At 54.4% G+C, this 26206-nt stretch overlaps 1 protein-coding gene across 2 annotated transcripts in view; it reads right to left on the bottom strand.

Annotated features, from left to right (window-relative positions):
• Positions 1 to 575: 575 nt before the first annotated feature.
• The window catches only part of LOC137360025 (membrane-associated guanylate kinase, WW and PDZ domain-containing protein 2-like), a 60862-nt gene continuing 35231 nt past the window's right edge, over positions 576 to 26206 (bottom strand). The window contains exons 6-14 of one of the 2 annotated variants that reach the window (XM_068025604.1): positions 24605 to 24642; positions 22463 to 22642; positions 20871 to 21320; positions 20287 to 20580; positions 15365 to 15446; positions 12375 to 12411; positions 11715 to 11858; positions 7435 to 7573; positions 576 to 2282 (exon numbers count right to left, since the gene is read on the bottom strand). In XM_068025604.1, coding sequence (XP_067881705.1) covers positions 1468 to 2282; positions 7435 to 7573; positions 11715 to 11858; positions 12375 to 12411; positions 15365 to 15446; positions 20287 to 20580; positions 20871 to 21320; positions 22463 to 22642; positions 24605 to 24642 — 2179 coding nt within the window. In that variant the 3' untranslated portion in view covers positions 576 to 1467. The remainder of the gene's footprint in view (positions 2283 to 7434; positions 7574 to 11714; positions 11859 to 12374; positions 12412 to 15364; positions 15447 to 20286; positions 20581 to 20870; positions 21321 to 22462; positions 22643 to 24604; positions 24643 to 26206) is intronic. The other variant, XM_068025605.1, reaches the window with a different exon arrangement.

The following is a 26206-nucleotide window of genomic DNA, read 5'->3' as shown; positions in this document are numbered from 1 at the left end:
CTTCATTCCAAAAGCTTTGAATTTCTATGGTGCTGGCCGGCACCTCAGAATGTCCTAAAGTACTTCACACTTAATGAGCTACTTTTGAGTTTTTGTCGCTGTTGTAATCTGGGGAAACGCACAGCAAGATCCCACAAACAGCAATGTGACAGTGGCCAGATTACCTGTTTTTAACGATGTTGGCTGAGGAATAAATACTGGACCCCGGGACACTGGGGAGAACTCCCCTCCCCCCCCCCCCGACCCCCTCCCCCTGCCTCCCCCCTCCCCTCCCCTATCCCCCCCACCGCCCACTCTTCATCCAATAGCAGCCGTGGGATCTTTCACATCCACCCAAGATGGCAGACGGGGGCCTCGTGTTTAACGTCTCATCCTGAAAGACGGCACCTCCGACAGTGCGGCGCTCCCTCAGTACTGACCCTCCGACAGTGCGGCGCTCCCTCAGTACTGACCCTCCGACAGTGCGGCGCTCCCTCAGTACTGACCCTCCGACAGTGCGGCGCTCCCTCAGTACTGACCCTCCGACAGTGCGGCGCTCCCTCAGTACTGACCCTCCGACAGTGCGGCGCTCCCTCAGTACTGACCCTCCGACAGTGCGGCGCTCCCTCAGTACTGACCCTCCGACAGTGCGGCGCTCCCTCAGTACTGACCCTCCGACAGTGCGGCGCTCCCTCAATACTGATCCTCGACAGAGCGGCACTCCCTCAGTACTGAGCCTCCGGCAGTGCGGCGCTCCCTCAGTACTGACGCTCCGACAGTGCGGCGCTCCCTCAGTACTGACGCTCCGACAGTGCGGCGCTCCCTCAGTGCTGACCCTCCGACAGTGCGCCGCTCCCTCAGTACTGACCCTCCGACAGTGCGGCGCTCCCTCAGTACTGACGCTCCGACAGTGCGGCCCTCTCTCAGTACTGACCCTCCGACAGTGCAGCGCTCCCTCAGTACTGACGCTCCGACAGTGCGGCGCTCCCTCAGTACTGACGCTCCGACAGTGCGGCGCTCCCTCAGTACTGACCCTCACACAGTGCGGCGCTCCCTCAGTACTGACGCTCCGACAGTGCGGCGCTCCCTCAGTACTGACCCTCCGACAGTGCGGCGCTCCCTCAGTACTGACCCTCACACAGTGTGGCGCTCCCTCAGTACTGACCCTCCGACAGTGCGGCGCTCCCTCAGTACTGACCTCGGAGTAGTGTCAGGCCTGGATTACGGGGCTCGACCTCAAGGCCCTCTGACTTACAGGCGAGGGTGTGACTGTGGTCGGCCCTTCAAAACATACTCACCTCCTCACCTTCCTCCCACTCACCCCTCAATCCTCTCCCCACTGGCCCTCTCCTGACAGGGATAGAATTCCAGAGGCGATGGCTGTTTTTACACATGGGGCTCGGCTTCCCAGAAGCCTGCCCCTCTGCTGACCATGGCCACTTGATTCACCCCTGCTCCCCCTCCCCCACCCAACACTCAGCACGACCGCTACCCGTCGATTATTTCCAGAAGTTTCCCTTGCCCTGGCACGAGCCAGGGCCCTGGAGCCAGGATGCGCCGCAACCTGCCTCTGCTTCCCGTCCGGCTGCCACAGTGCGCACAGTATCCCTCCTTCGTTCCCCACCGGCATGGTGACAGAGGCCCCCCCGGGTGATCCAGCCCCTTCCCGATCATGGAGTTCATCTGACGCTGCTCGTCGAAGCTGTGGAGGGCTGGGGCATCCTCGCTGGGCGAGGACCAGCTACTCTCCGATTCTATCTCAGTGCTCTCCGATTCCGTCTCACTGCTCTCCTCAGCCTGGGGCCGAGAGCCGCGGAGAGCCTGGGGCCTAGTGTCGGGGAGAGCCTGGGGCCTAGTGTCGGGGAGAGCCTGGGGCCTAGTGTCGGGGAGAGCCTGGGGCAGAGCATGCTCAGGGAGAATCTGGGGTTTCGTTTTCACGAGGGCTTCAGGCCCTTTGTCGTCGTGCTGCCTTCGGCCTGGTCGCCTGTGGCCCCGGGAGTTGTATGTGACAGGCTCAGCGCCTCGACCTCCTGCCTCCCCGCCTGCCTGAACCCCCTCGGGCCTACCCCCTCGGGCCTGAACCTTGCCCTCCTCGCCCAGCCGACCTCTCTTCCGAGCCTGGGCTCGGTCAGGGGAGGAGAGCACCCGAGGTGGGGACTGGGACTCCGGCTTCCGGCTGGCCTGGTTCTCCAGAGGGAATCTCTCGAGCTCGGTTCCGCCTCTGGGAATGAGGGAGGGAGGCTGCTGGCAGACTGGAACCACAAAGGCTCCTTCGAGCTCCATCACTCCTGTGATGTCAGGACCTGTGGGGATATAAAAGGTTCAAATTATAACCAGGCATCACCTTAGACTTCGACTTTCGTCAGCAAGATCCAGACAGTGCAATGGTGGAGTGTTACAAATACCCTCAGTGTTGTATCTGTCCTGGGAGTGTTTGATGGGGGACAGTGTAGAGGGAGCTTTACTCTGTATCTAACCCCCGTGCTGTCTCAGTCCTGGGAGTGTTTGATGGGGGACAGTGTAGAGGGAGCTTTACTCTGTATCTAACCCCCGTACTGTACCTGTCCTGGGGAGTGTTTGATGGGGACAGTGTAGAGGGAGCTTTACTCTGTATCTAACCCCCGTGCTGTCTCAGTCCTGGGAGTGTTTGATGGGGGACAGTGTAGAGGGAGCTTTACTCTGTATCTAATCTACCCATTCTCCACGTCATTGTTCCTGGAGATAAAATAATGACTCACAGCCGAGGGCTGTGGGGAGTGTAGATCCTCACTGTCTGAACATGTGTGAGAGCAGACGCCCAGACTCTGGCCTGTAGACAAAACAGCTCAGTACCGATTAATCATTAATGTGGCTCAGAGCGTAAAAACTGCATCCAGTGTGGTACGAAACTACATAGACCAGACGTACCCGGGCTCATCTCCAGCCTGTGGGGCAAGATGCAGTGGCAGCAGTTTGGAGATTGATACAGGGCTATGGGGAGAGAGTGGGGCAGTGGGATTAGTTTGGGGATTGATACAGGGCGATGGGGAGAGAGCGGGACAGTGGAATTAGTTTGGGGATTGATACACGGTATGGGGAGAGAGCGGGGCAGTGGGATTAGTTTGAGATTGATACAGGGCTATGGGGAGAGAGCAGGGCAGTGGAATTAGTTTGGGGATTGACACAGGGCGATGGGTAGAGAGTGGACAGTGGGATTAGTTTGGGGATTGATACAGGGCTATGGGGAGAGAGTGGACAGTGGGATTAGTTTGAGGATTGATACAGGGCTATGGGGAGAGAGTGGGGCAGTGGGATTAGTTTGGGGATTGATACAGGGCTATGGGGAGAGAGTGGACAGTGGGATTAGTTTGGGATTGATACAGGGCTATGGGGAGAGAGTGGACAGTGGGATTAGTTTGGGATTGATACAGGGCTATGGGGAGAGAGCGGGGCAGTGGGATTAGTTTGGGATTGATACAGGGCTATGGGGAGAGAGCGGGGCAGTGGGATTAGTTTGGGGATTGACACAGGGCGATGTGTAGAGAGTGGACAGTGGGATTAGTTTGGGGATTGATACAGGGCTATGGGGAGAGAGTGGACAGTGGGATTAGTTTGAGGATTGATACAGGGCTATGGGGAGAGAGTGGGGCAGTGGGATTAGTTTGGGGATTGATACAGGGCTATGGGGAGAGAGTGGACAGTGGGATTAGTTTGGGATTGATACAGGGCTATGGGGAGAGAGTGGACAGTGGGATTAGTTTGGGATTGATACAGGGCTATGGGGAGAGAGTGGACAGTGGGATTAGTTTGGGATTGATACAGGGCTATGGGGAGAGAGCGGGGCAGTGGGATTAGTTTGGGATTGATACAGGGCTATGGGGAGAGAGCGGGGCAGTGGGATTAGTTTGGGGATTGATACAGGGCTAGGGGGAGAGAGCGGGGCAGCGGGATTAGTTTGGGGATTGATACAGGGCTATGGGGAGACAGCGGGGCAGTGGGATTAGTTTGGGGATTGATACAGGGCTATGGGGAGAGAGTGGGGCAGTGGGATTAGTTTGGGGATTGATACAGGGCTATGGGGAGAGAGCGGGGCAGTGGGATTAGTTTGGGATTGATACAGGGCTATGGGGAGAGAGCGGGGCAGTGGGATTAGTTTGGGATTGATACAGGGCTATGGGGAGAGAGCGAGGCAGTGGGATTAGTTTGGGGATTGATACAGGGCTATGGGGAGAGAGCGGGGCAGTGGGATTAGTTTGGGGATTGATACAGGGCTAGGGGGAGAGAGCGGGGCAGTGGGATTAGTTTGGGGATTGATACAGGGCTATGGGGAGACAGCGGGGCAGTGGGATTAGTTTGGGGATTGATACAGGGCTATGGGGAGAGAGTGGACAGTGGGATTAGTTTGGGGATTGATACAGGGCTATGGGGAGAGAGTGGACAGTGGGATTAGTTTGGGGATTGATACAGGGCTATGGGGAGAGAGCGGGGCAGTGGGATTAGTTTGGGGATTGATACAGGGTTGTGGGGAGAGCGCAGGGCAGTGGGATTAGTTTGGGGATTGATACAGGGCTATGGGGAGAGAGTGGGGCAGTGGGATTAGTTTGGGGATTGATACAGGGCTATGGGGAGAGAGCGGGGCAGTGGGATTAGTTTGAGATAGATACATGGCGATGGGGAGAGAGCGGGGCAGTGGGATTAGTTTGGGGATTGATACAGGGTTATGGGGAGAGAGCGGGGCAGTGGGATTAGTTTGAGATTGATACATGGCGATGGGGAGAGAGCGGGGCAGTGGGATTAGTTTGGGATTGATACAGGGCTGATAATGGCGTGAACCACTTTCACCTTTTCTCGTTGCATGGTTACGGTGGTTAATTGTCACAGTCTCCAGAGAGCTGGTGCAGAGGGGAGGATGATCGAGTGTGTCCGTCGCCAAGGCAACACAGTCAGTCAGCAGATACAACAGTCCTGGCTCGTGAGAAACATGAACCATTTCCGAGCAGTTCCCATTGTTGTTTTGTTTTATTATTCTCCAGCCCTGGCAATATCCTCGTCAATTCCCTCTCCAGCGCACCCCCCTCGGCCCTTCCCATTCCCCACCCCTCCTCCCCCACCCCCCCCACACCGCCCCTTCCCCCTCTCTCCGCACCGGGGCTCCACGAATCAGACAGACTCCAGAGAAATAAAGTGGGGTACACACCGGATCCTGTCGGCACGTCCCAGGAGGAAATAGCAGGGTTCTCCGTGCCTGGAGTTGGTCACGCAGACAGAGAGGTTGGAAGGGCTCGCCGCTGACAGGACAGAGCGCAAGAATGAGAAAGAGGAAGGGCCGAAGAGAGAAGGAGAGAAGGAAAAGAGGAGTTAATTTCATTCAGTCGGTCAGAACAGTCGGCCGTTTCACCATCGCAGTCAGTCCCAAAGCACCTCACAGCCAATGAGGGAGCTTCTTTCTTTTCTGAAGTGCGTCGTCACTGTTGTAACCAACGGCGGTGGCCAATTTGCGCACAGCAAGATCCCAGACAGAGCAATGAGATAAATGGCCGGTTAAGCTGCCTTTTGCAGCCATGTTGGTCGCGGCGTAAACATCAGCACGTCTGACAGTGCGGCACTCCCTCAGTACTGACCCTCTTGACAGTGTGGCACTCCCTCAGTACTGACCCTCCGACAGTGCGGCGCTCCCTCAGTACTGACCCTCCGACAGTGCAGCACTCCCTCAGTACTGACCCTCCGACAGTGCGGCACTCCCTCAGTACTGACCCTCCGACAGTGCGGCACTCCCTCAGTACTGACCCTCTTGACAGTGCGGCACTCCCTCAGTACTGACCCTCCGACAGTGCGGCACTCCCTCAGTACCGACCCTCCGACAGTGCGGCGCTCCCTCAGTACTGACCCTCCGACAGTGCGGCACTCCCTCAGTACTGACCCTCCGACAGTGCGGCACTCCCTCAGTACTGACCCTCTGACAGTGCGGCGCTCCCTCAGTACTGACCCTCTGACAGTGCGGCGCTCCCTCAGTACTGACCCTCCGACACTGCGGCTCTCCCTCAGTACTGACCCTCCGACAGTGCGGCACTCCCTCAGTACTGACCCTCCGACAGTGCGGCACTCCCTCAGTACTGACCCTCCGACAGTGCGGCACTCCCTCAGTACTGACCCTCCGACAGTGCGGCACTCCCTCAGTACTGACTCTCCGACAGTGCGGCGCTCCCTCAGTACTGACCCTCCGACAGTGCGGCGCTCCCTCAGTACTGACCCTCCGACAGTGCGGCGCTCCCTCAGTACTGACCCTCCGACAGTGCGGCGCTCCCTCAGTACTGACCCTCCGACAGTGCGGCGCTCCCTCAGTACCGACCCTCCGACAGTGCGGCACTCCCTCAGTACCGACCCTCCGACAGTGCGGCGCTCCCTCAGTACCGACCCTCCGACAGTGCGGCACTCCCTCAGTACCGACCCTCCGACAGTGCGGCGCTCCCTCAGTACTGACCCTCCGACAGTGCGGCGCTCCCTCAGTACTGACCCTCCGACAGTGCGGCGCTCCCTCAGTACTGACCCTCCGACAGTGCGGCGCTCCCTCAGTACTGACCCTCCGACAGTGCGGCGCTCCCTCGGTACTGACCCTCCGACAGTGCGGCGCTCCCTCAGCACTGACCCTCCGACAGTGCGGTGCTCCCTCAGTACTGACGCTCCGACAGTGCGGCGCTCCCTCAGTACTGACCCTCCGACAGTGCGGCGCTCCCTCAGTACTGGCACCGGGGAGGGGGCGTGTTGGATTTGGATTAAGGGACACGAGTCTCTAGAGTGGGGGCTTCACCCCACCACCTTCTGCCTGAGTGACGAGAGTGAGACCCCATTGAGCCACGGCTGGCATTTTGTTCATTCCTTCCCAGGACGTGGGCGTTTTTGGCAAGTCCTGCATTGATTACCCATCTCCAATCCTCGAGGAAGTGTTGATGAGCTTCCTCCTTGAACTGCAGGGAGTGGGCGTTTTCTTTGACTACAGAGTGGTGTCCTGACAACGCAGAACATGTGCAGACATCAGTAGTGAGTCCGAACATTTGGCAGCTTGCCAGTGCCAACCTGCGCATATGCACACCAACGCCACCACGGAATGATGCAAAGATGCAAGGACATCTGAGTGCTGCTTCAACCCTCGATGGCTGCAATTGCCGCCTCTATTTCCCTGCCCTACCCCCACACAACTGTACTCCCCCACGCGAGCCACTCACTCTCGCTGTTTCATTGACGTCTCAGTGGAAGAGGCTGCATTTGCGCCTGTGCCGGTGCAGCACCACCTAGTGGTAGGGCTTTCCGCAAACGAAGACCTGAAAGGGGTCCCGAATGGTGACGCTCTCTCGAAAAAAGGGTCCCAGATAGTGAGGCTCCCTCTGGACCTCAGTGCCTTCTGCAGCTCTGTGATTCTTCCCTGTTTCGCATGCGGCCCTGCTCCAGCTCCCAAACACTCAGTCTTCAGTCACTCACCATACTCCGGAACAAGGCCATTTCCACAGCGCATCACCAGCCGGATTTTCCCTTGTCCTTGTTTGATCAGCTCCACGGCTTGGGAGTGAGTCATCCCCAGTGTCCGTTCACCGTTAATCTCAACCAACTGATCACCGATCTATAACCAGCGACAGAGGAGACTTCAAAATACTTGGCAAAGCCAACACACCCCTCACTGTAACACTCTGATATATCCCACACCCCTCACTGTAACACTGATATACCCCACACCCCTCACTGTAACACTCTGATATACCCCACACCCCTCACTGTAACACTCTGATATACCCCACACCCCTCACTGTAACACTCTGATATATCCCACACCCCTCACTGTAACACTCTGATATACCCCACACCCCTCACTGTAACACTCTGATATATCCCACACCCCTCACTGTAACACTCTGATATACCCCACACCCCTCACTGTAACACTCTGATATACCCCACACCCCTCACTGTAACACTCTGATATATCCCACACCCCTCACTGTAACACTCTGATATACCCCACACCCCTCACTGTAACACTCTGATATATCCCACACCCCTCACTGTAACACTCTGATATATCCCACACCCCTCACTGTAACACTCTGATATACCCCACACCCCTCACTGTAACACACTGATATATCCCACACCCCTCACTGTAACACTCTGATATACCCCACACCCCTCACTGTAACACTCTGATATATCCCACACCCCTCACTGTAACACTCTGATATACCCCACACCCCTCACTGTAACACTCTGATATATCCCACACCCCTCACTGTAACACTCTGATATATCCCACACCCCTCACTGTAACACTCTGATATATCCCACACCCCTCACTGTAACAGTCTGATATACCCCACACCCCTCACTGTAACACTCTGATATACCCCACACCCCTCACTGTAACACTCTGATATATCCCACACCCCTCACTGTAACACTCTGATATACCCCACACCCCTCACTGTAACACTCTGATATATCCCACACCCCTCACTGTAACACTCTGATATATCCCACACCCCTCACTGTAACACTCTGATATATCCCACACCCCTCACTGTAACAGTCTGATATACCCCACACCCCTCACTGTAACACTCTGATATATCCCACACCCCTCACTGTAACACTCTGATATATCCCACACCCCTCACTGTAACACTCTGATATATCCCACACCCCTCACTGTAACAGTCTGATATACCCCACACCCCTCACTGTAACACTCTGATATATCCCACACTCCTCACTGTAACACTCTGATATATCCCACACCCCTCACTGTAACACTCTGATATATCCCACACCCCTCACTGTAACACTCTGATATATCCCACACCCCTCACTGTAACACTCTGATATATCCCACACCCCTCACTGTAACACTCTGATATATCCCACACCCCTCACTGTAACACTCTGATATATCCCACACCCCTCACTGTAACACTCTGATATATCCCACACCCCTCACTGTAACACTCTGATATATCCCACACCCCTCACTGTAACACTCTGATATATCCCACACCCCTCACTGTAACACTCTGATATATCCCACACCCCTCACTGTAACACTCTGATATACTCCACACCCCTCACTGTAATACTCTGATATACCCCACACCCCTCACTGCAACACTCTGATATAACCCACACCCCTCACTGTAACACTCTGATATATCCCACACCCCTCACTGTAACACTCTGATATACTCCACACCCCTCACTGTAACACTCTGATATAACCCACACCCCTCACTGTAATACTCTGATATACCCCACACCCCTCACTGTAACACTCTGATATAACCCACACCCCTCACTGTAATACTCTGATATACCCCACACCCCTCACTGTAACACTCTGATATACTCCACACCCCTCACTGTAACACTCTGATATAACCCACACCCCTCACTGTAATACTCTGATATACCCCACACCCCTCACTGTAACACTCTGATATATCCCCACACCCCTCACTGTAACACTCTGATATATCCCACATCCCTCACTGTAACACTCTGATATACCCCACACCCCTCACTGTAACACTCTGATATACCCCACACCCCTCACTGTAACACTCTGATATACCACACACCCCTCACTGTAACACTCTGATATACCCCACACCCCTCACTGGAACACTCTGATATACCCCACACCCCTCACTGTAACACTCTGATATACCCCACACCCCTCACTGTAACACTCTGATATAACCCACACCCCTCACTGTAACACTCTGATATATCCCACACCCCTCACTGTAACACTCTGATATATCCCACACCCCTCACTGTAACACACTGATATATCCCACACCCCTCACTGTAACACTGATATATCCCACACCCCTCACTGTAACACACTGATATACCCCACACCCCTCACTGTAACACTCTGATATATCCCACACCCCTCACTGTAACACTCTGATATATCCCACACCCCTCACTGTAACACTCTGATATATCCCACACCCCTCACTGTAACACTCTGATATATCCCACACCCCTCACTGTAACACTCTGATATACCCCACACCCCTCACTGTAACACTCTGATATATCCCACACCCCTCACTGTAACACTCTGATATATCCCACACCCCTCACTGTAACACTCTGATATATCCCACACCCCTCACTGTAACACTCTGATATATCCCACACCTCTCACTGTAACACTCTGATATATCCCACACCCCTCACTGCAACACTCTGATATAACCCACACCCCTCACTGTAACACTCTGATATATCCCACACCCCTCACTGTAACACTCTGATATACTCCACACCCCTCACTGTAACACTCTGATATAACCCACACCCCTCACTGTAACACTCTGATATAACCCACACCCCTCACTGTAACACTCTGATATATCCCACACCCCTCACTGTAACACTCTGATATATCCCACACCCCTCACTGTAACACTCTGATATATCCCACACCCCTCACTGTAACACTCTGATATTTCCCACACCCCTCACTGTAACACTCTGATATATCCCACACCCCTCACTGTAACACTCTGATATATCCCACACCCCTCACTGTAACACTCTGATATATCACACACCCCTCACTGTCACACTGATATATCCCACACCCCTCACTGTAACACTCTGATATATCCCACACCCCTCACTGTAACACACTGAAATATCCCACACCCCTCACTGTAACACACTGATATATCCAACACCCCTCACTGTAATACTCTGATATATCCCACACCCCTCACTGTAACACTGATATTTACCACACCCCTCACTGTAACACTGATATTTCCCACACCCCTCACTGTAACACTCTGATGTACCCCACACCCCTCACTGTAACAGTGATATATCCCGCACCCCTCACTGTAACAGTGATATATCCCACACCCCTCACTGTAATACTCTGATATATCCCACACCCCTCACTGTAACACTGATGTATCCCACACCCCTCACTGTTACACTCTGATATACCCCACACCCCTCACTGTTACACTCTGATATACCCCACACCCCTCACTGTAACACTCTGATATATCCCACACCCCTCACTGTAACACTGATGTATCCCACACCCCTCACTGTTACACTCTGATATACCCCACACCCCTCACTGTAACACTCTGATATATCCGACACCCCTCACTGTAACACTCTGATATATCCCACACCCCTCACTGTAACACTCTGATATATCCCACACCCCGCACTGTAACACTCTGATACACCCCACACCCCTCACTGTAACACAATGATATATCCCACACCCCTCACTGTAACACTGATATATCCCACACCCCTCACTGTAACACTCTGATATATCCCACACCCCTCACTGTAACACTCTGATACACCCCACACCCCTCACTGTAACACACTGATATATCCCACACCCCTCACTGTAACACTCTGATATATCCCACACCCCTCACTGTAACACTCTGATATATCCCACACCCCTCACTGTAACACTCTGATATATCCCACACCCCTCACTGTAACACTCTGATATATCCCACACCCCTCACTGTAACACTCTGATACACCCCACACCCCTCACTGTAACACAATGATATATCCCACACCCCTCACTGTAACACTGATATATCCCACACCCCTCACTGTAACACTCTGATATATCCCACACCCCTCACTGTAACACACTGATATTTCCCACACCCCTCACTGTAACACTCTGATATATCCCACACTGCTCCCTCTCTTACCCTGATCTTTCCACTTCTCATGGCTGGGCCCCCGACGATCAACCCCAAGATGTACAAGTCCATGTCGTACTCGTGGCCCCCTCTCACACTGAACCCGAACCCCGTAGGACTGCGTTCGAGATCCACCGCGTAAAACTCTGAGTCCTTCCGGGGATGGAGGGGAGGGGAGAGTGAGGCGAAGAGAGAGAGAGAGTAACAGTGAGTGAGGAGCTGAATATATGAGGGCAGTGATTCCCACCCCCCCCCCATATCCCACTCCCCACTCACCTCGCCTTCTCTCACCCACCCCAAACCCTTCCACCATCTCCTCTCATCCGCTCTGCCTGCCCCTTACCCCTCGCCTCCTCCCTTGTCTCTCGCTCCTCCGCTCCCCTCTGATCCTTCCCCTCACCCTCTTGTCTCCTTCCCCTCCCCTTCCTCCTCATCCATCCCCCTTCTGCATATCCTTTTGTCTTCCTTCAGTCTCCCTCTCTCCTCCTTGCACCCTCCCGTTCCCCCACAGTGCTCCCATCTCGTCCTCCCCTTCCCCACGACTCATTCCCCTCGCTCCAGTCTCTTTCCACGTCCCTCTGTCCCAGCCTTTCCACCTTGCCCCAGCACCCTCCCCTCCTCACTGCTTTGTTCCCTGGGTCTTGTCCTGGGGCCGTGTTCTTTCATTACCTGGTCGGGGTGAGAGTCGCTCAGCTGTGCCCTGGAGCTGTGAGGAAGGAGAAAGTAAAAATTCCTGGGGTTAAGACTACCTGACGTAACAAACATGCTTCAGAGTGACGTCTGAACAGACCGGCCATTTTTGCGCCAATCTTTTACTGCATTTTTATTCCCCGATTTTTACAACTGACTTCAAATTCTCAGTCTGCCTTGGTGGGGTTTGAGGTCCTGCAGCCCCAGCTGCTCGATGACTCGTTGAGTGCTGGGTACTCCAGTGCAACCTGTGACATGGTCCTGCTGGATACGCCACTGACTCAAAACAGGGTCGGGGGACCTCCGGGTTCACGGGGTCACAAAGGGCTGAGGACTCGCAGGTGATCTGCGAGTCAAAAGGTTGTGGGATCGAGCCCCCACTCCAGCGATTCAAGTCCCATGATCCAGACCTGACTCTTCCCTGGTGTCAGTCCTGAGGGAGCGCCGCACTGTCGGAGGGTCAGTACTGAGGGAGCGCCGCACTGCCGGAGGGTCAGTACTGAGGGAGCGCTGCACTGTCGGAGGGTCAGTACTGAGGGAGATCCGCACTGTCGGAGGGTCAGTACTGAGGGAGATCCGCACTGTTGGAGGGTCAGTACTGAGGGAGCGCCGCACTGTCGGAGGGTCAGTACTGAGGGAGATCCGCACTGTCGGAGGGTCAGTACTGAGGGAGATCCGCACTGTCGGAGGGTCAGTACTGAGGGAGATCCGCACTGTCGGAGGGTCAGTACTGAGGGAGATCCGCACTGTCGGAGGGTCAGTACTGAGGGAGATCCGCACTGTCGGAGGGTCAGTACTGAGGGAGATCCGCACTGTCGGAGGGTCAGTACTGAGGGAGATCCGCACTGTCGGAGGGTCAGTACTGAGGGAGATCCGCACTGTCGGAGGGTCAGTACTGAGGGAGATCCGCACTGTCGGAGGGTCAGTACTGAGGGAGATCCGCACTGTTGCGTGCAGTACCAAAAACAACCTATCATCCTAAGGTGCATGATCAAAGCAAAGTTGAGACTGAGCCACATAAGGAGATATGAAGACAAATGACGAAAAGCAGAAATCCTGCAGGGTTGTGCCTCAACTCAGCTGCCGCTGAAACCTTCATCATTGCCTTTGTTAGCTCCAGACTTGAGCTTTCCAACGCTCTCCTGGCTGATCTCCTGTGTTCCACCCTTCGTAAACTTGAACTCATCCAAAACTCTCCTGCCCCTGTCTGAACTTGCACAAACTTTCCGTGCTCACTGACTGACACCGGCTCTCAGTTAAACAACACCTCTGTTTTTAAATTCTCATCCTCCTGTTCAAATCCCTCCATATCCTCACCCCCTCCCTATCTCTTTAACCTCCTCCAATCCCTACAAACCTCCCTATCTCTGTAACCTCCTCCAGCCCCTACAACCCTCCCTATCTCTTTAACCTCCTCCAATCCCTACAAACCTCCCTATCTCTGTAACCTCCTCCAGCCCCTACAACCCTCCCGATCTCTGTAACCTCCTCCAGCACCTACAACCCTCCCTATCTCTGTAACCTCCTCCAGCCCCTACAACCCTCCCTGTCTCTGTAACCTCCTCCAATCCCTACAACCCTCCCTATCTCTGTAACCTCCTCCAGCCCCTACAACCCTCCCTATCTCTGTAACCTCCTCCAGCACCTACAACCCTCCCTATCTCTGTAACCTCCTCCAGCCCCTACAACCCTCCCTATCGCTAACCTCCTCTAGTCCCTACAACCCTCCCTATCTCTGCAACCTCCTCCAGCCCCTACAACCCTCCCTATCTCTGTCACCTCCTCCAGCCTCTACAAAATCTCCTTTTCTCTGTAACCTCCTCCAGCCCCTACAACCCTCCCTATCTCTGTAACCCCCTCCAGCCCCTACAACCCTCCCAATCTCTGTCACCCCCTCCAGCCCCGACAATCCTCCCTATCTCTGTAACCTCCTCCAGCCCCTGCAACCCTCCCTATCTCTGTAACCTCCTCCAGCCTCTACAATCCTCCCTATCTCTGTAACCTCCTCCAGCCCCTCCAACCCTCCGAGATCTCTGCCCTCCTCCAATTCCGGCCTCTTGACCATCCCCCGATTCCCATCGCTCCCCCATTGGCGGCCGTGCCTTCAGCTGCCTGGGGGCCCTAAGCTCTGGAATCCCCTCCCTAAACCTCTCCACCTCTCTCTCTCCTCCTTTAAGATGCTGCTTAAAAACCGACCTCTTTGACCGAGCTTTTGGTCGCCCGTCCCCGATATCTCCTGATGTGGATTGGGATCAAATCTTGCCTTATCACGCTACCGTGAAGCACCTTGGGGTGCGTCATCACGTTAAAAGCGCTACACAAACGCAAGTTATTGTTGTTGTACGGCGGCCCTGCCTGCAGTCCCTGGGTGACACATTCACTGAGCTCTCCAGCTCTTCTTTGATACCCTTCGGGTGTCCCAAAGCACTGCGCAGCCAAGTGCAGTCACTGATGTAAGGCAGGAAACACGACTGCCTTGTTGGGGACAGCACGATCCCACTGACGGCCATGTGATAAATGACCCAGCTCAAACAGCAAAGGCATAAAATGATCAGTTCGTCAAGTCGGACAGGACAAAATGGGGCCATTCGGCCCATCGTGTCTGTGCTGGCACTTTGAAAGAGCTTTCCAATTAATCACAATCCCTCCCCCTGCTCTTTCCCCCACATACCCTGTAAATTTTTCCCCTTCCAGTATTTCCCCAATTCCCCTTTTGAAAGTTACTATTGAATTTGCTTCCACCGCCCTTTCAGGCAGCGCGTTCCAGATCACAACAACTCACTGCATCAAAAAACATTCTCCTCCTCTCCCCCCTCCGGTTCTTTTCCCGATTGTCTTAAATCTGTGTCCCTCCGGTTACCGACCCTCCCGCCACTGGGAACGCTTTCTCCCGATCTCCCCGATCAAAACACCTAACAAATTTCAGCAACCTGCCCGACGCAACGGAGAGGAATGCTCCTGCCGCATACCTTCCTCGCGGGACGTCTGGGGCCGCCGAGAGGCTCCGGGATCTTCGGTCTCCCTCGCGGGCGTCGCCTTGGCTCGAGGCCCCTGTCGGAAGTAACAGGGAGGCATCAAAAACCCAGCGGGCAATCTGGTCAGACAGCTTCTCTCACTGGGGCAGTCCCACAGTGTAACGTCACAGTGTAGAGGGGGCTTTACTCTGTATCTAACCCCTGTGCTGTACCTGTCCTGGGGAGTGTTTGATGGGGACAGTGTAGAGGGAGCTTTACTCTGTATCTAACCCCTGTGCTGTACCTGTCCTGGGGAGTGTTTGATGGGGACAGTGTAGAGGGAGCTTTACTCTGTATCTAACCCCCGGTTTTTTTTAATGTCGAGGGGGCCTTTATTCCTCAGGCCCCCTTTATATACACACTTATATTTTTAAAATAACTTTATTAAAAACAGGAATAAACAAAAACTCAAATTAAAATGCCATTCTCGGCGTCAACGATGCACTCCAGTCCCTGCGGTGCCCACCGGTCGCGGAAGGCCTCAAGCGTACCGACTGACACCGCATGCTCCTTTTCCAGGGACACCTGGGCGCGAACGTAACCGCGGAAGAGGGGCAGGCAGTCGGGGAGGACGGACCCCCCGACGGCCCGCAACCTGGACCTGTGAATTGCCACCTTGGCCAGGCCCAGGAGCAGACCGACGAGGAGATCCTCCTCCCGGCCCAAGCCCCTCCGCACCGGGTGCCCAAAGATCAGGAGCGTGGGACTGAAGTGCAGCCAGAATTTGAGGAGCAGCCCCTTCAGATACTCAAAGAGGGGCTGCAACCTCGCAACTCCGTATAAACGTGGAACACGGACTCGTCCAGGCCACAGAAAGTACAGCTGGCCTGGGAGTCCGTGAACCGACTTAAAAGTCTATTGCATGGGACTGCTCTGTGCAGCACCCTCCACCCCAGGTCTCCGATGTAAAGGGCGAACACTCCCGCGTAGAGAGACCTCCATCGGGGTTTCCCCTCGCCGCCAGATGGCAACGCGGACCGCCAGGGCGTGTCCGGCCGGCTGACGAGGGCGAGGAAGTGGAGAGTGTGCAGGAGCAGCCCGCACAGGAAACCCCTCCGCGCCGATTGGAATGGCACGGAGGGCATTTCCGAGAGGCGGCTCGGGTTGTGCGGGACCGGCTCCCGAGGAGGGTTTCGGGGCCTGGGTCCGATGACCAGTTCCAGCCGAGTGGGGGTCAGCTCGGCCGGAATCACTCCGCACACCCGAGCCCCCTCGCCACCCGCAGTGAGGGGCGTCCCGGGGGCTTCGGCTACTCCTCCGCCCGCTGGACCGTCCCCGGAGTCGGCCGCCCGGACAGCCGAGGCGCGCTCCTCTGCCGGCAGGGGAGCGCCCTGACTGGAGGCGACCATGTTCCAGACTCGGAATAGATCCCGGTAAAAGACAGGCAACTCCCTCAGAGTGCTGTACCTGTCCTGGGGAGTGTTTGATGGGGACAGTGTAGAGGGAGCTTTACTCTGTATCTAACCCCCGTACTGTACCTGTCCTGGGAGTGTTTGATTGGGACAGTGTAGAGGGAGCTTTACTCTGTATCTAACCCCCGTACTGTACCTGTCCTGGGAGTGTTTGATTGGGACAGTGTAGAGGGAGCTTTACTCTGTATCTAACCCCCGTACTGTACCTGTCCTGGGAGTGTTTGATGGGGACAGTGTAGAGGGGAGCTTTACTCTGTATCTAACCCCCGTACTGTACCTGTCCTGGGAGTGTTTGATGGGGACAGTGTAGAGGGAGCTTTACTCTGTATCTAACCCCCGTACTGTACCTGTCCTGGGAGTGTTTGATGGGGACAGTGTAGAGGGAGCTTTACTCTGTATCTAACCCCCGTACTGTACCTGTCCTGGGAGTGTTTGATGGGGACAGTGTGGAGGGAGCTTTACTCTGTATCTAACCCCCGTACTGTACCTGTCCTGGGGAGTGTTTGATTGGGACAGTGTAGAGGGAGCTTTACTCTGTATCTAACCCCCGTGCTGTACCTGTCCTGAGAGTGTTTGATGGGACAGTGTAGAGGGAGCTTTACTCTGTATCTAACCCCCGTACTGTACCTGTCCTGGGAGTGTTTGATTGGGACAGTGTAGAGGGAGCTTTACTCTGTATCTCACACCCGTTCTGTACCTGACCCACCACACCCGCCCGGGTACATGGGTGTCTCTGTAGAAATGGTAATGACCTTAAAGAACGCTGGCCCCAGTCTGTATTCCCACCCTGCTTCCCTCCTCAATCTGAGCCCCACATAGCAGGAAAGGCCCAGGCTCCATTCCCGGCCTGTGTGGAACGAGCTCATCTGACAGGGTGAGGTTAGGGAGCGTCAGCCGGGGTTCCTGCTCCGGAGCACTGTCCAGGGAACCCCAGACGGAAAGTCCACCCTGTGTGATGGCCGTGGGAGAGACAAGTCCCAGATCGGTTGGGACACGTCCCAAGGTCGAAAATGCTACCGACACACACTCAGCTCAAGGTACCAAGAATGGCCAGGCTGGTGAGATGGCATGTGGGCAAGGACGGGCAGAGGGTAGGGAGGGTTTATACAGATCATGGTGCAAGTCTCTGCCTTCAGAAATGGAGGGGTGAATCTTTAGAAATCTGACAACAACCTGCAACGTCCATCAGTCACCACTGCCCCACTCTCTCCCCATAGCCCTGGATCAATCCCAAACTAATCCCACTGCCCCACTCTCTCCCCATAGCCCTGTATCAATCCCAAACTAATCCCACTGTCCCACTCTCTCCCCATAGCCCTGGATCAATCCCAAACTAATCCCACTGTCCCAATCTCTCCCCATAGCCCTGTATCAATCCCCAAACTAATCCCACTGTCCCAATCTCTCCCCATAGCCCTGTATCAATCCCAAACTAATCCCACTGTCCCAATCTCTCCCCATAGCCCTGTATCAATCCCAAACTAATCCCACTGTCCCAATCTCTCCCCATAGCCCTGTATCAATCCCCAAACTAATCCCACTGCCCCACTCTCTCCCCATAGCCCTGTATCAATCCCAAACTAATCCCACTGCCCCGCTCTCTCCCCATAGCCCTGGATCAATCCCAAACTAATCCCACTGCCCCACTCTCTCCCCATAGCCCTGGATCAATCCCAAACTAATCCCACTGCCCCGCTCTCTCCCCATAGCCCTGTATCAATCTCAAACTAATCCCACTGCCCCACTCTCTCCCCATAGCCCTGGATCAATCCCAAACTAATCCCACTGCCCCACTCTCTCCCCATAGCCCTGGATCAATCCCAAACTAATCCCACTGCCCCACTCTCTCCCCATAGCCCTGGATCAATCCCAAACTAATCCCACTGCCCCGCTCTCTCCCCATAACCCTGTATCAATCCTCAAACTAATCCCACTGCCCCACTCTCTCCCCATAGCCCTGTATCAATCCCCAAACTAATCCCACTGCCCCACTCTCTCCCCATAGCCCTGGATCAATCCCAAACTAATCCCACTGCCCCACTCTCTCCCCATAGCCCTGGATCAATCCCAAACTAATCCCACTGCCCCGCTCTCTCCCCATAACCCTGTATCAATCCCAAACTAATCCCACTGTCCCAATCTCTCCCCATAGCCCTGTATCAATCCCCAAACTAATCCCACTGTCCCAATCTCTCCCCATAGCCCTGTATCAATCCCAAACTAATCCCACTGTCCCAATCTCTCCCCATAGCCCTGTATCAATCCCAAACTAATCCCACTGCCCCACTCTCTCCCCATAGCCCTGTATCAATCCTCAAACTAATCCCACTGCCCCACTCTCTCCCCATAGCCCTGTATCAATCCCCAAACTAATCCCACTGCCCCACTCTCTCCCCATAGCCCTGTATCAATCCCCAAACTAATCCCACTGTCCCGCTCTCTCCCCATAGCCCTGTATCAATCCCCAAACTAATCCCACTGTCCCAATCTCTCCCCCTAGCCCTGTATCAATCCCCAAACTAATCCCACTGTCCCAATCTCTCCCCCTAGCCCTGTATCAATCCCCAAACTAATCCCACTGTCCCGCTCTCTCCCCATAGCCCTGTATCAATCCTCAAACTAATCCCACTGCCCCACTCTCTCCCCATAGCCCTGTATCAATCCTCAAACTAATCCCACTGCCCCACTCTCTCCCCATAGCCCTGTATCAATCCTCAAACTAATCCCACTGCCCCACTCTCTCCCCATAGCCCTGTATCAATCCCCAAACTAATCCCACTGCCCCACTCTCTCCCCATAGCCCTGTATCAATCCCCAAACTAATCCCACTGTCCCACTCTCTCCCCGTAGCCCTGTATCAATCCCCAAACTAATCCCACTGCCCCACTCTCTCCCCATAGCCCTGTATCAATCCCCAAACTAATCCCACTGCCCCACTCTCTCCCCATAGCCCTGTATCAATCCCCAAACTAATCCCACTGTCCCACTCTCTCCCCGTAGCCCTGTATCAATCCCCAAACTAATCCCACTGCCCCGCTCTCTCCCCATAGCCCTGTATCAATCCCCAAACTAATCCCACTGCCCCGCTCTCTCCCCATAGCCCTGTATCAATCCCCAAACTAATCCCACTGTCCCAATCTCTCCCCATAGCCCTGTATCAATCCTCAAACTAATCCCACTGCCCCACTCTCTCCCCATAGCCCTGTATCAATCCCCAAACTAATCCCACTGCCCCACTCTCTCCCCATAGCCCTGTATCAATCCCCAAACTAATCCCACTGTCCCACTCTCTCCCCATAGCCCTGTATCAATCCCCAAACTAATCCCACTGCCCCACTCTCTCCCCATAGCCCTGTATCAATCCCCAAACTAATCCCACTGTCCCAATCTCTCCCCCTAGCCCTGTATCAATCTCAAACTAATCCCACTGCCCCGTACCCAGTGCTCAGGTGTCCTCCATCTTACCCGGTGATGCCTTGTCCCCTGATTCTGTCTGCAAAGAAATCGCGAGGAACCCTGACCCCTCTCGGTCCCGCCGACAGACAATGTCCTCGGGTGCCTGGCCGCGTTTGGTCCGCTCCTGTCCATCACCACAGGGGGATTCTGGGTCCTGGTGTCCGCTGCCAGCGCCAAACCGTTGCAACCCGTTCCCGTCTCCGCCGGCATGCTCCATGTATCCGGCCTGGGGCTGAGCTGAACCGTCAGCCGAACATCTCGTGGAATCTGACCAGAGCTGTGTGCCCTTCACAGGGCTCTCCACTGCGGTGAAGAGAGATGCAATCCATTATCCTTTTACCCCATATTACCCTGTCCCTGAGCCCCAACCATCCTGCCCCATTGTAGACAAAGTCTCCCCATCGGGGACCCCTTTTATAGAGAGAGTCTCCCCATGGGGGACCCCTTTTATAGAGAGAGTCTCCCCATGGGGGACCCCTTTTATTGAGAGAGTCTCCCCATGGGGGATCAGTTTATAGAGTGCTGGGAATGGGAGAGGTTGGGGACACACTTGGGAATGGGGGTCAGGGAACTGGCATGTGACCTTGACTCACCTGCTCTCTGGACCAATAGGATCACGTCCCCGGCCCGGGTGTGCATCCTGAGCACCTCCTCCAGCTGCCGGTCGCTCAGCTCCTGCACCCGCTGTCCGTTGACCTTGACGACGAGGTCGCCCTCCCGCAGGTCGGGGCAGCACCGCCGGTCGTTGACCCGGGTCACCCTGGCGTGCCCGCCGGCGCCCCTGGCCACCGTGAAACCCGGCCCGTCGGGGCTCTGCATGACGGCCACCGGGAGCATCACCATGACGGGGGCGGGGAGTGCGCCCGCGGCCCGGGCATTGGCCTCCGACAGCAGGTGGGGCTCCACGTTGTACAGGGGCGGGTAGCCGCGGCGCAAGTGCAGCTCCGCGCCCTCTCCCTCCGGCACGGCCTGAAATAGACGCACCACCTGAGCATGTGTGAATCCCAGGACAGAGGCCTTGTCGATCGCCACGATGACATCACCTGCAGCCAATAGAGAAGAGTTGGTTGGTCATGCCCCGTGCCCTAAATTTTACAACATCCACTTAAATCGAGTCTAGAGCATCGAAACAGGCCATTCGGCCCATCTGCTCCGTGCTGGTGTTCCTGCTCCACACGAGCCTCCTCCCACCCCCTACTTCATCTCCCCCCCATCACCATATCCTTCTATTCCTTTCTCCCTCGTGTGTTTATCCAGCTTCCCCCTTAAATACATCGATACTATTCACCTCAACCACTCCCTGTGGGAGCGAGTCCCACATTCTCACCACTCTCTGGGGAAAGGAGTTTCTCCTGAATTCCCCATTGGATTTATTACTGACTGTCTTATATTGATGACCCCCCCCCTAGTTCTGGTCTCCCCCCACAAGTGGAAACATCTTCTCTACGTCTCCCGGATCGAAACCCACTTCATCATTTTAAAGACCTCAATCAGGTCGCCCCTCGGCCGCCTCTTTTCTAGAGAGACGAGCCCCCAGACTGTTCAGTCTTTCCTGAGTGTTACAACTTCTCAATTCTGGGATCATCCTCGTAAATCTATTTTTGCACTTTCTCCAGTGCCTCTAGATCCTTTCTATAAGAGGGAGGTCGGAACTGTGCACGGTATTCCGAGTGTGATACGGAGACTGGAACTGTGCACGGAATTCCGAGTGTGATACGGAGACTGGAACTGTGCACGGAATTCCGAGTGTGATAGGGAGACTGGAACTGTGCACGGTATTCCGAGTGTGATACGGAGACTGGAACTGTGCACGGTATTCCGAGTGTGATACGGTGACTGGAACTGTGCACGGTATTCCGAGTGTGATACGGAGACTGGAACTGTGCACGGAATTCCGAGTGTGGTCTAATAAGTTTCTATACAAGTTTAACATGATGTCTCTGCTTTTCAATTCTCTCTCTCCAGGACTGAACACCAATGCTTTGTTCACGTGTTTTATGGAGTTGTTCAGATGTATTCCTGCTTTAAATAATGTTTGAATCTGTACCCGCAGATCCCACTAAGGCTCCTTATTCTTCCTGCCAATTACAGTAGCTCACAATGATCTAGACTGATGTTCACTGGCCATTTACTCGGCCATGCTGGGACCTTCTTGACACATTTGGTGTGTCGTCGGGTTACTCACGGATCTGCACGTCTCCGCTCCGATCAGCTGGACCCCCGGTCGCTATGCTGACAACCTGCAGCAGCTCGCTGGGACGGTTTCCACCGGCAATGGTGAAGCCGAACGTGTTGTTGGTCTTGACGACGGTGGTGAACACAGAGTGACCGAGCATCTGGGACACATCTGTTGGAAATAGGCTGTCTGTGAGGGGCGGAGGAGGGGGGGGGGGATGGAAATGGTGGGGTAGGGGGGTGGTGAGAGGCAGAGAGGGGGTGAGAGAGAGAGAGAGGGGTGAGAGAGAGAGGGGGTGAGAGAGAGAGGGGGTGAGAGAGAGAGGGGGTGAGAGAGAGAGGGGAGAGATTGGGGAAGAGAGGGGAAGAGAGAAAGAGAGGGAGGGCAGAGATTGGGGGAGAGAGAGAGGGGGGAGAGGGAGAGGGGAAGAGAGAGAGAGGGGGTGAGAGAGAGAGGGGGTGAGAGAGAGAGGGGGTGAGAGAGAGAGGGGTGAGAGAGAGAGGGGTGAGAGAGAGAGGGGGGAGAGAGAGAGGGGGGAGAGAGAGAGGGGGGAGATTGGGGAAGAGAGGGGAAGAGAGAAAGAGAGGGAGGGCAGAGATTGGGGGAGAGAGAGAGGGGGGAGAGGGAGAGGGGAAGAGAGAGGGGGCAGAGATTGGGGGAGAGAGAGGGGGAGAGAGGAAGGGAAAAGGGGGCAGAGATTGGGGGAGAGGGGGGGTGAGAGAGAGAGGGGAAGAGAGAGAGAGAGAAAGGGAGGGCAGAGATTGGGGGAGAGAGGGGGAGAGAGGGAGGGAAAGGGGGGCAGAGATTGGGGGAGAGAGGGGGAGAGAGGGAGGGAAAGGGGGGCATAGATTGGGGAGAGAGAGAGGGGGAGAGAGGGGGGAGAGAGAGAGGGGAAGGGGGGCGGAGAGAGGGAGAGGGGGAGAGAGGGGGGCAGAGGTTGGGTGAGAGAGAGGGGGGGAGAAATTGGGGGACAGGGAGGGGGGAGAGAGAGAGATGGAGGGTGTGAGGAAGAGAGAGAGGGAGAAAAAGAGGTAAGCGAGAAGGAGAAAAAGAGGGGAAAGAGACAGGGAGAAAAGGAGGGAGAAAAAGAGGGAGAGAGGGGAGAGAGAGAGAAAGAGAGAGCGAGAGAGAGGGAGAGAGAGGGAGAGAGAGGGAGAGAGGGGGTAGAGGGGGTAGAGGGGGGAGAGATGGGGAGGGGGGAGAGAAAGAGATGGTGAGAAAGAGGGGGAAAAGAAAGGGAGACGGGGGACAGAGAAGGGAAGGGGGCCAGAGGTAGAGGTGGAGAGAGATAGGGAGAGAAAGAGGGAGAGAGGAGAGAGAGGGGGAGATAGAGGCGTGAGAGACAGGAAGCGAAAAGAGCGAGAAATGGGGCAGAGGGGAAGAGGGAGAGAGATAGAAAGAGAAAGCGAGACAGAAGGAGATAGAAGGAAAACAAAAGACAAGAAGACAGCGACAGTGGGAAGAGGAGAGAATGGCAAAGAGGTTTGTGAATATATCAACATAATGTTCAAAAAGCAACAAGCATGTGGTTCAGTAAACTGTGCCAATCCTCAAAGAGGTTGAGAAGTCTTCCCAGACCTGTGCCCATGTGTATCTCAGGGTCAGCTACTGTGCATGTACAGTACACAGAGTATGAGAGGGAATGATTCACTCCTGTCTAGTAGTGTACAGTCCGTGTGTATCTCAGTGTCAGCAACTGTGCATGTACAGTACACAGAGTGTAAGAGAGAATGATTCACTCCTGTCCAGTAGTGTACAGTCCGTGTGTGTCTCAGTGTCAGCTCCTGTGCATGTACAGTACACAGAGTGTAAGAGGGAATGATTCACTCCTGTCTAGTAGTGTACAGTCCGTGTGTGTCTCAGTGTCAGCTCCTGTGCATGTACAGTACACAGAGTGTAAGAGGGAATGATTCACTCCTGTCTAGTAGTGTACAGTCCGTGTGTGTCTCAGTGTCAGCTCCTGTGCATGTACAGTACACAGAGTGTAAGAGGGAATGATTCACTCCTGTCTAGTAGTGTACAGTCCGTGTGTATCTCAGTGTCAGCGACTGTGCATGTACAGTACACAGAGTGTAAGAGGGAATGATTCACTCCTGTCCGGTAGTGTACAGTCCGTGTGCAGAGTTCAGTTGGTAATGAGCAGCCACTCACCCTTTGCCTTCTTAGCCAGAGACTGTTTTCTTTGATAGCTGCAAGAAATTAACATAAGAATCAAATTGTTAATAACCTAGTTACAGTGAGGGGTGTGGGATATATCAGAGTGTTACAGTGAGGGGTGTGGGATATATCAGAGTGTTACAGTGAGGGGTGGGGGATATATCAGAGTGTTACAGTGAGAGGTGTGGGATATATCAGAGTGTTACAGTGAGGGGTGTGGGATATATCAGAGTGTTACAGTGAGGGGTGTGGGATATATCAGAGTGTTACAGTGAGGGGTGTGGGGTATATCAGTGTTACAGTGAGGGGTGTGGGGTATATCAGTGTTACAGTGAGGGGTGTGGGATATATCAGAGTGTTACAGTGAGGGGTGTGGGATATATCAGAGTGTTACAGTGAGGGGTGTGGGGTATATCAGAGTGTTACAGTGAGGGGTGTGGGGTATATCAGAGTGTTACAGTGAGGGGTGTGGGGTATATCAGAGTGTTACAGTGAGGGGTGTGGGGTATATCAGAGTGTTACAGTGAGGGGTGTGGGATATATCAGAGTGTTACAGTGAGGGGTGTGGGATATATCAGAGTGTTACAGTGAGGGGTGTGGGGTATATCAGAGTGTTACAGTGAGGGGTGTGGGGTATATCAGAGTGTTACAGTGAGGGGTGTGGGGTATATCAGAGTGTTACAGTGAGGAGTGTGGGATATATCAGAGTGTTACAGTGAGGAGTGTGGGATATATCAGAGTGTTATAGTGAGGGAGTGTGGGATATATCAGAGTGTTACAGTGAGGAGTGTGGGATATATCAGAGTGTTACAGTGAGGGGTGTGGGGTATATCAGAGTGTTACAGTGAGGGGTGTGGGATATATCAGAGTGTTACTGTGAGGGGTGTGGGATATATCAGAGTGTTACGGTGAGGGGTGTGGGATATATCAGAGTGTTACAGTGAGGGGTGTGGGATATATCAGTGTGTTACAGTGAGGGGTGTGGGGTATATCAGAGTGTTACAGTGAGGGGTGTGGGGTATATCAGAGTGTTACAGTGAGGGGTATATCAGAGTGTTACAGTGAGGGGTGTGGGATATATCAGAGTGTTACAGTGAGGGGTGTGGGGTATATCAGTGTTACAGTGAGGGGTGTGGGGTATATCAGTGTTACAGTGAGGGGTGTGGGATATATCAGAGTGTTACAGTGAGGGGTGTGGGGTATATCAGAGTGTTACAGTGAGGGGTGTGGGGTATATCAGAGTGTTACAGTGAGGGGTGTGGGATATATCAGAGTGTTACAGTGAGGGGTGTGGGATATATCAGAGTGTTACAGTGAGGGGTGTGGGGTATATCAGAGTGTTACAGTGAGGGGTGTGGGGTATATCAGAGTGTTACAGTGAGGGGTGTGGGGTATATCAGAGTGTTACAGTGAGGGGTGTGGGGTATATCAGAGTGTTACAGTGAGGAGTGTGGGATATATCAGAGTGTTACAGTGAGGAGTGTGGGATATATCAGAGTGTTATAGTGAGGGAGTGTGGGATATATCAGAGTGTTACAGTGAGGAGTGTGGGATATATCAGAGTGTTACAGTGAGGGGTGTGGGGTATTTCAGAGT

Source organism: Heterodontus francisci, unplaced genomic scaffold (assembly GCF_036365525.1).
Source record: "Heterodontus francisci isolate sHetFra1 unplaced genomic scaffold, sHetFra1.hap1 HAP1_SCAFFOLD_594, whole genome shotgun sequence".
In the NCBI taxonomy this organism is placed as follows: domain Eukaryota; kingdom Metazoa; phylum Chordata; class Chondrichthyes; order Heterodontiformes; family Heterodontidae; genus Heterodontus; species Heterodontus francisci.
The sequence above is the reverse complement of the archived record's forward strand: the minus strand, read 5'-3'. Positions and strand labels throughout refer to the sequence as shown.